General features: G+C 34.3%; 1 protein-coding gene across 1 annotated transcript; it reads right to left on the minus strand.

The window, feature by feature from the left end:
* Positions 1 to 624: 624 nt before the first annotated feature.
* LOC147556294 (auxin-responsive protein SAUR32-like) lies at positions 625 to 1,264 on the minus strand. The gene has a single exon (XM_086663605.1). The coding sequence runs from the start codon at positions 1,156 to 1,158 to the stop codon at positions 625 to 627; it is 534 nt and encodes a 177-aa protein (XP_086519731.1). The 5' UTR covers positions 1,159 to 1,264.
* Positions 1,265 to 11,789: the final 10,525 nt, after the last annotated feature.

Raw genomic sequence — 11,789 nt, forward strand, 5'->3', positions numbered from 1 at the left:
ATCATTAATAAAAAATTTCGTATCCCCAAAAAATAAAAAGATAAAAACTGAAAATGGAAAAATATCAAACTGCATAAGCTTTGTGAAGCAAACAGCTTATCAAACTTGTCTGGTTGAAGAGACTAATATATGTCTATGTTCTTCCTATATGAGAGATTGTTATATATTTGACTATGTATCCGCTTGATGATTAAATATGGTGCAATGGCAAGAGCTTGTACTACGCATTGTCATGTTTCAGAATATATAACGTTTTCTTTACCAGAATCTTTTCCGACACGATAATTTATTAGGATGCCGACGAGTAACCAAAACTAGATCAAGTAAGATAGAAATCAAAACGAAATATAAATAAATCATCATTACAAATTTAAATAAAAATCTTCTTATAACATTAAAAAAAAGAGAGAATTGAGGATACAATATAAGAACATTTGGATCATTTAACAAATTTCCAAATCATCACTACAACTCTCTCTCCCTCTCTACAAGATCAATCTTACCTTATTTCCTTCCTTTCTCCTACAATTCTTTTGTGGGTCTTTCTCCTAAATCACCTTCACAAAAATAAAGTAAGAAAAGAAACAAAAATAAAGAAGAAGAATAAATAGCTATACTTATTATCTATCTACACATAGGGTGAGAATGGAGAGAGTAAGTCAACTCATCAGCTTGAGATGAACAACAACCAACATTATTCATTTCCTTCTCTCCATTAAACCCAAACTCATTTATGAAGAAAACTTCTTTTTTCTCTTCTACCATTTTTAAGACTCTTTGAAAAACTGAGACTTCACATGGAATCCTTAATACTCCTTCATGTTGAAACCCAAATTCTTCTTCAGCTTCTCTTAATAAAATCTCAAATGCTCTATGACCCAAATATTCTGTCTTTATCAAAAACCTTTTCATCTCTTTTCCTACACAAACTGCAAGAAATCCCTTCGGCACAACCTCGCTTGTCACCGAAATATAGCTACTATCTTTGAAAGACAAAGTCTTTTTGAGAAATCTCTTTGTGGTGTTGGTGGTGGTGGAGGTGGTGGTTGTGGTGGTGGAGGTGCTGTTTTTTGGTGCATTTGCAATTTTTCTCCACTTTTTTAGGATCTGTTGGAGTCTAACTATATCACTAATCTTGTTAGACCTCTTAGAATCCATTAAATGATGTGTACAATAAAAAGATTGAAGGAAACCCTAATTTTTTTCTTTTGCTTTCTTGAGATGTTTGTGTTGTATAAATATGAAAATGGGTTTTGGTATTTATAGAAGTTGAGAGATTCTTGGTGAGTCTGAATATTATTAATATTTTAATGGAGTACATTTTTATTTGTTTTTTTCCCTGTAATATCTGTATTTTTCTTTATAATATTCACCTTAATTATACTATCTACCAGTTGCTGCTGTAACTGCCTTATAGATCAAAACCCCATCAAATTTGTTTGTTGATTTCTTATTTAAATTAATCAGTAGGTTCTATATAGATTTTATATTACATTAGGGTTTCTTGATTTTTGTATCATGTTTCTCTCTCTGACATATATTTATTATGTTGATCAGTTTGCTGCTATAACTATTACATGAATCATAACTTAAAAAGGTGATGCATGTATTTAAAGCTTTAGTTGACTGAAATGTGATTTTCAGTAGAGTTAATCTCCCTTGGGCTTCTACTCTTTTACTTCCTTTCTTTAATACGATTCACCGAGGTTGTGAGCTTGGTGAAAGACGGAGTAAGAGAATTCCGGATCTGACTTGAGAAGGAGCAAGAAAAAGAAATAAAAAATAAATGGTCTTGAGTTTCTTCCTCCTGTTTATAAAGAGTACACCTGTTTGGGAAGATGAACCTCTTTCGTCTAAGGATATCAAGAGTAGGAACAACTTTGAGATACAAAGCCTATAAAACCAAAGAGATCTTCGGAGGAACGATGTTATTCCAAATATTCTTGCTAGACAATTCAGGCTGGATGTTAGCTTTGTTATTTACGGACAAGAAATTTAAAATGACGGTGATAAACTCACGTTCTTTGCTTGGGTTCCATGTTCTGGTTGAAGTAGTTGTACTATCTATAATAGAGATATTAGAGAGTTTGTGAAGGAGTTCTGATGCCACATCTGCTTCAGTATCATAACATCTTCTGGAAAGTTTTAGATCTTAAATTTGAGAAGAGAAGTTACTTGACATCACTTCTTCGACAGAGGCATCTTTTGTCTTTGAGAATTTCCAAATACAATTGAATATTCTTTAAGTGGAACTGACCCTACCCAAGCATCCTCCCAAAATAAAGTTTTGGAGCCTATGTTAATAACAACAAAGCAACCTTCTTACTTTCTTGGAGATGGTTTGGATTTGTTTCCATGGACCACCTACGTTATGCATACTAATATCTTTAAGAAAGCATTTGTTTCTATTACAACTGTATCTCTTCCTAATCATATTAGTCCAATGTGCATCCGACTCATTTCCGTACCTCCAAACGATTCAACCAAAAGAGATAAGTTATCTTCCTTTAATCTACTTATTCCAGAAGCTGAAACAAGAATAGAGTGTCAGCACTTGCGAAGCAGGAAATAGATTGATTAACCATAGAGCCAAGGGAGTCAGGTGACACTCTTAAGGTTTTCTCCACGAAGTCTTTCATATGCCATTTCGCTCCATGATTAAACAACTCTTATGTATCTACTTCAACATGATCTACTTTAATAAATGGCTTGGTTGGAGGGGGAGAAGACACTACTGAAGGATATATGTTCTTAGAGTCTGAAGGTATATCCTTCTAAATGAATGTCCTTCGACCAAGATGGCAATGCGTATGATTTGGCTCATAGGATAATGATGACTTTATTGGAAGATCAATCAATCTGGTTCAATTAGGAGTCGTAATGCTTAGCTAGAAGCCGCTTACGATTGTCGGATCACTTCGGTTATCCGCGGCTAACATAGACCGGATCCTACAACGGGTTACACATAAGAATTGGTAACTTGAATAATGAGAATAGATTGATGGGAATTTGTAAATAGATGGATATGATCCAGTCTAAAAGATAGAAAGAATCGGGCTCGAAAGAGAGGTTCGCAAAGGTAAAAACCCACTTTTAAGGGGCAAACAGGGATTCCCTTAAGGGTAGATCCCTGGCCGGCCTAACTAAAGAGTGGGCCGGACAGAGCAAGCCCATTAAGGGCTGCTCCGGCCAGCCATGCTGGTGGGCAACCCTAATTAGGATTTTTCCCATATTAAAGAGTCCTGGATAGTTTAAACACTAACTTGTGCTTATCTTTTCTGAAGGGACTTTTAGGATTCCTTATTTGAGTAGGACTCTACTAAGGTAATGCATATATAAAGCCCCATTATGAGTTCAGAAAAGGTGTGGAATTTTCTCAGAAGAAAATCATCTCTCTCACACATCTTAGAGAGAAGAAGATTTTAGAGAAAAGGTTCCCATTCTTTCTATCAAGTCTAGAAGAAGCAGTTCTTCATCTCAACCTTCAAGAAGGTCCTAGCTAGCTGACTCAAAAGAAGGGAGTTCGAGTTATACAATTCGGTGTCTCAAGTAGAGGAGCTCCACTTGAAGCTCTTTATATTCTAAATACTGGTCGGAATTTAGTTCGTGGGAAAGCGAATCCGGGTATTCTTCTTCATTCTAGTTCGTTGATATGTTCAGGTACAGATCCTGGACAACCTAGTGCTAATCATAGGATGATTGAGATTCCGTACCAGCAATAGTGACATGATTAGGTTATGTATTAGATACGTGTAACTCCCAACAACTACGACAGTCTGGCAAGGTGTGTTCTTGAAGAGACCCATCGTTGAATTTGTCGAGAGAACCTCATCGAAAACATTAATTTTTTCCAGACAACTCTGTGAAAATTTATGAGAGGTGGTAGAATAGTTCTTAGAACCAAATGGATTTTCTAGGAGAATTACATAAATTGGCGAGATGTTCTCTACCTGAATATCAGACAGAAGATCTGCAAGTACCAATCGATTAAGGGCCGCAGGTTTGTCGGGAGCTTGAGTAGAAATGCCATCCGACTTAAAAGTTAAGGTCTTAGTTTTGGACATTTGGGGCGCAAAGACTCCAAAAGTTATTTTGCCTTTGTGTTTTTGGAAACTTTGAAAGTTGTAAGAGAAAAACTATTTACTCCCTCCGTCTCAAAATGAAAGTCCATTATTCCTTTTTGGGTTGTCTCAAAATCAAAGTCTCATACCATATATAGCCTATAATATCCAATATTTTAGCAAATATACCCCTCCTTAATTCTATCAATATCAAGTGCATTTATTAGGAAAGATGATGCACGCACTACTTTTGTCCAATAAAATTCACTAGATTGAATTACAATAAATGATAGCTTCCTTATTTAATAAGAACAATATGGGAACACACAAAACGAAAATAAATCAGGTGAGTTTCGATAAGAGACTATGAATATGAGACGAAGGAAGTACAATAAAGAGCAGGGTCTTAGTCTCGATTAATAGCAAAAAAAAAGGGTCATAGTCTAGATTAAGCTCTAAGGACACATAAGTCTGCTGGAAACATCAAACGATATCCCATTGTTGGAACCAGGCAAAAGTTTGGGAACCTTCTCGACATCAACAACAACATACATAGGAGGAATGCCAAAGTCCTTGTTGGCATCCTTGTAGGACAGGAAGAAGTACTTGCGTTTGTAATCCTTCCATGTAGTCCTGGCAACAATAAATTGAAGGTCACCATTTGGCAGCTAGATAATACCAAGAGGAATTGATCCTGACATGCTTCATGTGGTAAAGCTGTGTGAAGACATAGAGATTAGGGTCTAGCCGGGGCTTCAGCTTGCATGCAACAATTAATGAAGGTCATTATAATGACCACAACTTTGGGATTGAGCTGATAAGCCAACAATCTAAAATGGTTCAACACTCCACGAAGATACCGTATTTGTGGAAGGACAAACCAACTCAAAATCATCACGGATTGAGTTTTTTAATTGACGGACAACGAGATCTTTCTAAGAGAAAGTGTTGGGATTGTCTCGATGAACTGGAGCCGAAGAAGTAGCCGTCATGATGTCGAATATTGGATCCGTGAAAGTGAGACGGATTAATGGTAAAGATTCAGTTGAGGATGAAGGTGATAGAATTAGAGAGAAGAGATAATTTTTATTCCATTACTCATTGTTGATTACAACCAAAATATATATAGTCTTAGTGTCACTCTATTAGGTAAGAAGACTAACTAAGATATATTCTTAATATTACAATATATCTTCACAGATACAATAGAGAATAATATATTTGAAAGATATATAAATAATATAATGTAAAATCTTCATCATCTAACGGTAGATGTGGTTCATGTCTTCACGATCCAATGGTGGATATTAATATCACTTACATCCCTCCTCAAGCTAAGCTGGTCGTTAGACTTGTTTAGCTTGCCATATAAATTACACTTTTTGCAATTTGTCGAGTCTTCTTCAAAGTTTGATTCCTGTCTTTAAACTCTTTTTTTTTTTGAAATAGTGGATGCCGATTTCTTTGAATACCAATGACAGAAGAAGTGGAGAACCAGAGCTAGATCAACTTCTCTTTTTTTTAGCACAATTTTTCCCTTCATTGTTAAAAAGAAAATCGAATTAGAAGAAAAGAAATAGAAAATATGAGCCAAGCCTGGAGTTTAGAAAATCTTAGTAAAACTCTTTTTTTTTTAAATGAGAGAGAAAGAGGATTTTAGCGAGAAAGCAATGAGGTCGTTGAAAACCCCACGAGAGAGATAAAGTTATATGGATTAGTCAAACTCTTTTTTTTTAGAAAATGAGAAAGAAAGAGGATTTCAGCAAGAAAGCAATCAGGTAGTTGAAAACCCCACGTAAGAGTTAGAGTTATATGGATTAATAAAAGAGAGAATATTAGGATCCAAGAAAATTGTAACTGTAGAATAGAATCCAGTTACTGTAATGAGATTGAAAAGAACGAAAATTTTGGAAGAATTTATTTAATTTACATCGATTAAGATCTAATCATTAAAAATTGAATTCACATGTCCTCTAAAGAGCAGGAAGGTAAATTTAAAAGTGAGAGATTTGAGAAATGAAAGATAAAAGGTAGTTAGGCAAGGTTTTGATGTTTATATCTTGATGAACTTAGTTGACAGATGAGATTAAATTGTTGACACTTGCAAGGAAGGAGTATCTTTGTAATGTAAGACATCCAAAACTCGTTCTCTCTTTATCTCCTTTAGATCTTAAACATTCTTCTACTATGGAAAAGTAGGAACAATTCTAGATCAAGAAGTTTATTATTCTTTTTCTAAACAAAATGTTTGAAAAAAAAACACAAATTTAGAAATCAGTAAAAAAATAATAATTAATAGACAATACTCTGACGGACGGTAGTCATTGATATTGGCTACCGCCGCCGATTTTGCGGAAGCTCGCTAGGATCTAATTCAATACTCGTTAGAGTTTTTAGGCTCTAGATACCATGCTAGAATTTGAGAGAAAAGAGATAATTTTTATTCCATTACTCATTGTTGATTACAACCAAAATATATATAGAGTCTTAGAGTCACTCTATTAGGTAAGAAGACTAACTAAGATATATTCTTAATATTACAGTATATCTTTCACAGATACAATAGAGAATAATATATTTGAAAGATAAATAAATAATATAATGTAAAATCTTCATCATCTAACGGTAGATGTGGTTCATGTCTTCACGATCCAATGGTGGATATTAATATCACTTACAGAAGGTTCGGTCGGAGCAAACTCAAAAGATGAGAATGATGAAGAAAGAACAAGAAAAGGAAGCCCACGGGCAAACAATGGTTGCGATGACGACGATGGCCAGGGAACAATAAAGCGAGGTACCTAAGATAATCGTAGTTCAAATGGCTGAGACGTGTTATTTTTCGTTTATGATAACGCCGTGGAAAACGATGTTTTGATTGTATCCGAGATCGAGAAAGCTATCAAGTGACAGATTTGCATAGAAATTTGTTCACGAGAATGATACTCTGTCAATAGCGTACTAGGACTTAGGCTTAGTTAATAATCTTAGACAATAGTTGGTTAGTGGATACTAACTAGAAGTCTAGAAACATGGAACTTGTCTTTAGCATGATTAGTAAATCCTAATATTTTAGCAGTTGTTTCTGGCCTTTAAAGTATAAGACAATTATAAATAATCATTATTGTGATGAATAAAATGTTGTTTCTTTGGTTAGAGTCGTGATTCAAGCTCTCTCTCTCTCTTGTCTTGATTAATAGAGTCTCGGTTTATTCTAAAAATAGAATAGTTTCTTTCTTTGATTTCCAGAGAGATAAATGGTATGTGAGTACAGACTTTTCAATAGTCATTCTTTCGGTTCAATCGAGTTATACGAGAAAGAAAAAGAACAAATCAGAGGATAAGAAGAAGAAATAGTACTCGATCCGAGAACAAATTTTCTTCCCTTAAGAAATTTTACACCCCTATAACAATATCAACAATTAGGGTGTATGTCTTCGGAATACAACGATTATCCTTTCAGAGTTATGATGGTACTTCAATGTTCCGAAAGCGGGCGAACCTTCAGAAGTAATATGAGCTCACTGACTTATGCGACTTGATCTTCTAGACTCTTGGATGCTTATGAATTAACTCAAATACTTTTTTCTTCAAATTATAGACACACTAAAATATTTCTGAAATCAGAATTTTATTCTGGACACACTTGGAATACTTCTTTTAGAAGAAACCAAGAGAATGAATTGAATGAAAATGAAATGGATTTGGGTTGTCTATATAGGAATCGAATATGCACATTTTCAGGGACAATTCTTGAAAAAAGAGACTTATAATCATATCTTGGTTGACAATCTTCTGGAGCGTCAGATTGGCTCAATCTTCTGAAAAGGATGCCATCCATTAGATGAACACCAAATGACACCCAACAAATTAGGAAATAAGCACTTAGATGAAGGACTTGGGCTATCCCACCTTGTTACCCACTCGAGGGTGACGCGAGTCGTTGGATCCTAGCGGATCCAACTCCTTTGGTCGCGTCCCAATGCTATCTCGAAGGAGTCTGAGAGTGACCATTAGATTTCCTTCTAAGACGCTGGTTGAACGCGAGCTGTCCAGATTTGGACGTGCTTGCTTAGCCCAAATGGGCGTCTCGAAGGAGTCTGAGCGCGATCGTTATATTTCCATTTCCTTCTAAGGCTCGGGTTGAACGCGAGCCGTCTAGATTTAGACGTGCTTGCTTTGCCCGAATGCCCCCAAATGGAATTTTGTTTTTTGTCATTTAGCATCCATTTAACTGAACTTCGTCCAAACTTTAACTTGAATTTCTCATTTATCCGGAATCGGATTCGAGTGATTCTTGGCTCTAAATTGAAAAGCTAGACGAGACGAACGCAGTGACGCGCTTCGTTACTGAGTTTGACGAGTAGGATCAAACCAAAATCGACTCTGATTCCAAGATAAAATCCATTAAGTACTTAAGTAAAAATCGTCTTCTTACTTCTATTTTATTTCAAATTGAACCTTATCGCACAGTATTAGTTAGATCAATACAAGAAAGGGTTTTTTGAACTTACCCCCTCATCACTAATTGCTAATTGAGTTTACCCCCCCTCAATAATGGGTAATTGAGCTTACCCTCTTAGATTTACTATTTTTGACAAAGTCACAGAGGTTGTGTTAGGCGTATGTGAAATAAAGGTGACTACCAAGAGCAATTATCCTTCAATATGATCACTCGTAGTTATTCCGCCTTACTTTATTGTTTTCTTTCGTCGGTAATATGATTAACAAAGATGGATTTTGTTTGTACATTATTTAATTTATGATTTTGTTATCCCATACTAGACATGTCCTTAGTAGTTTTGCCAAAAATTCTAAACTTAAGGGGTAAGCTAAATTATTAATTAGGGGTAAACTCAATCAGTAATTAGTATTGAGGGGTAAGCTCAAATCAAAGTTTGGTCCCCTAAAGTGAGGAAAGTAGGTGTTAATGTAAGTAAGAGTTAACTTTTAGTGGAACGTAATGTTTTTGGCAAACCCTATAAGTATTTCATTATATGCAATTAGGTGTACTATGATATCTGCCCACGGCCCACCTGCCAAAGGTATATTTGAACTCAAAAGGGGGGTTGGATCTCTTAAGCTAAATGCCTAAATTAAGTCATTAGATATCTAGGGTTTGCAAAATATTGACTAACTACTACCTTAGCAGTCAAAGCTCTATCGATGTCATTTGATTCGGAAATGCAGTTCTTCATAATCAGTGAGTCCATTCAAATAAAAAGGTCAATTAAACACTCTTTAAAAAAAATATATTTTAAATAACAAAATTTGAGAACTAGTTAGAACAATTGTTAAATAAAAATATTTAAAATTACAAATTTAGAAAACTAATTAGTTTAATCGTTGGAGAACAGACTCTTGACAAAGTAATATGTATGTATACATAGTTTGTCAATGCATTTTGAAGTTTGATTCCCTCTCTACAAACTTATTATGTTGTTAATAAAATGGTTGGTTAGTGCTCACTCTCTACAATCTCTATCCCCCACATGCATCAAGAATTGAAATATAAAAAATAATAAAGAAGAATAAAAAATAATAAAAAAGAGAAGGATTATTCAATTATAAGTTATCATCACTTATTTATTTGACTAATTTTAAGATTTCCGAACAATAATTATTGGGGTAGTTTTAAAGGCGTCCAATCTTGTTGTTTTAGGCACCCATATAAAGTATTCCTTTCAAAAATTAAGTTCTTAAAGAATGTCTATTGCAGTTACGTGAAGTGTCTATAGAACTTGACTTTTTTTTTTCATGGATTCAAGAGTTTTGGGGGTAGGCACAACCAATTGGCCAGACATTTGTTGGCTACCCTGACCATTAGTAAAGCTCAAATTGGTAGATGAACATATATTTGTTTATTAATGTCTATATGATGAAGCACTCCTCTCTAAATAAGAAAGATTTGACTAAAAAGGTGTATTATTAGTTGATGATTGAGAGGAGTTGGGTGTGAAGTACAATGCGACCCCTCTCTTCTCTCCATTGACAGATAGAAAACCATAATTTAAAAAAAAAATGCAATTATATATTTGTTGTCTAAACAACTTGATTGATGGCGATTGGCGCATATATTGGTTGCATGGCCAGTTGGACGTACTTGTTGCATAATCGAATAATTAAATTTGATTAAATTCAACCGTTGAGTAAGTTATCTAAATTTGGTGTATAAAGTTTCGTGAAATTACATAACGTACTTTGTTACGCCTTTGAAACTCCGCCATAAATAATTTGGGGTTTTTCTCCGCTCCGGAAACTAGTTATCTAAGGGCCCTAATAACACATATATTCATTAAGAGAAATGGAAATGACGATAATAAACTTGAGAGGAGTATCTCATTTTCTCTATGTAATTTGTTTTTGCATTATTTCTCTAAACATATATTGAATATTGTAACCAATGTACTTCTCAACTTAAGGGAGTCTTGGTTTCTGCCAAATTATCATGTTCTTAAAAGTCTATTAAACAACAACAATTATCTCCAAATGATCACTAAATCCTCTTCTCTCTCTAAATGTACGGGTAGTTTTTCCATGTGTGATTGAGTGGGTGCACATGGTAGAGTTTGGAGATAATTATTTTATGAAACTTTGTTCAGGTAAGACTTGATAGATTACAATTGAAGACCATATGATTTACAAAAAATTAATGGCATTTATTAATGATAACATGCATGTACTTTTACTCCTTTGGAATATTGGTACCCATTGACTTCATGAATTATGGACTAAACCAATCACTTTCACATTCTAAATTGAAACTCATTGAGTCATTGATATATATACAGCTCGATTTTAGGTACTACATGTGCAAATATATAACCCGTAATAAAGTTACAAGAGTCTTTATAAGGTGCGAACCAACTGGTAGCCCAGTTAGTCAGCGCATCTCCTCTGCAATGCGGATGTCCCAAGTTCGATACATGAAAGTGCAAATCAAGGAATATTGAACTTGGGTATAAATAAAGTAATTTTTATAGGCTTTAGGCCATTTAATTTCGTCGAACTTTAGACCATTAGTAATTCGACAGTTATTGTGTTTATCACATCGTATCGATATATCAATGCCTTTGTTATGACCATGTAGCCGATCTTAAAAAAAAAGTTTTTATAAAGTATTGATAAATGTGAAAGAGATGATATAAAAATAAACCAAAACTATAAATTGAATAAGGGTCGTAACAATCTGATTTTGAAACATCTCTAGCCCTTAAAGGTCATATATCAGTCATCCTATAGGCTTTATCATCTTATCTAGTGTTACTTTAATTGTTTATATCCGAATTCAACAAATTATAAATTTCCACTTCTATATATAGAATTGAATCTGAAACATAACCACTACACTTAGAGATGGCAGACAATAAAGTAACAAATTACTTCAAAAAACAATAACCTTAATAAATGTAACTCAATTTATATAGGATGATATTGACCAAGATGGGACTTTGGACGACATAAATGGTACAATGAGAATAAGGAAGACTTCCGTGTAATTATGGTTTGCATCATTAGTGCTATTCTTAGCTTAGTATATTTAATTTGAGTATATATTTATACTTTGTTTTAACTTTCGTGTAAAACTATTAAACTATTGGTATTCTTATGGAAACCATTGTAAACCATGTCAGTCCTTAACTCATTTGCAAATCACTGCAAACTATTGCAATCTATTGCAAATAATTCTAAACTACAAACTACTGCAACTTATTGCATCTCTATTGC

This window comes from Eschscholzia californica, unplaced genomic scaffold (genome assembly GCF_041429995.1).
Source record: "Eschscholzia californica isolate CP2 unplaced genomic scaffold, dmEscCali1.0.p SCAF_2, whole genome shotgun sequence".
In the NCBI taxonomy this organism is placed as follows: Eukaryota; Viridiplantae; Streptophyta; class Magnoliopsida; order Ranunculales; family Papaveraceae; genus Eschscholzia; species Eschscholzia californica.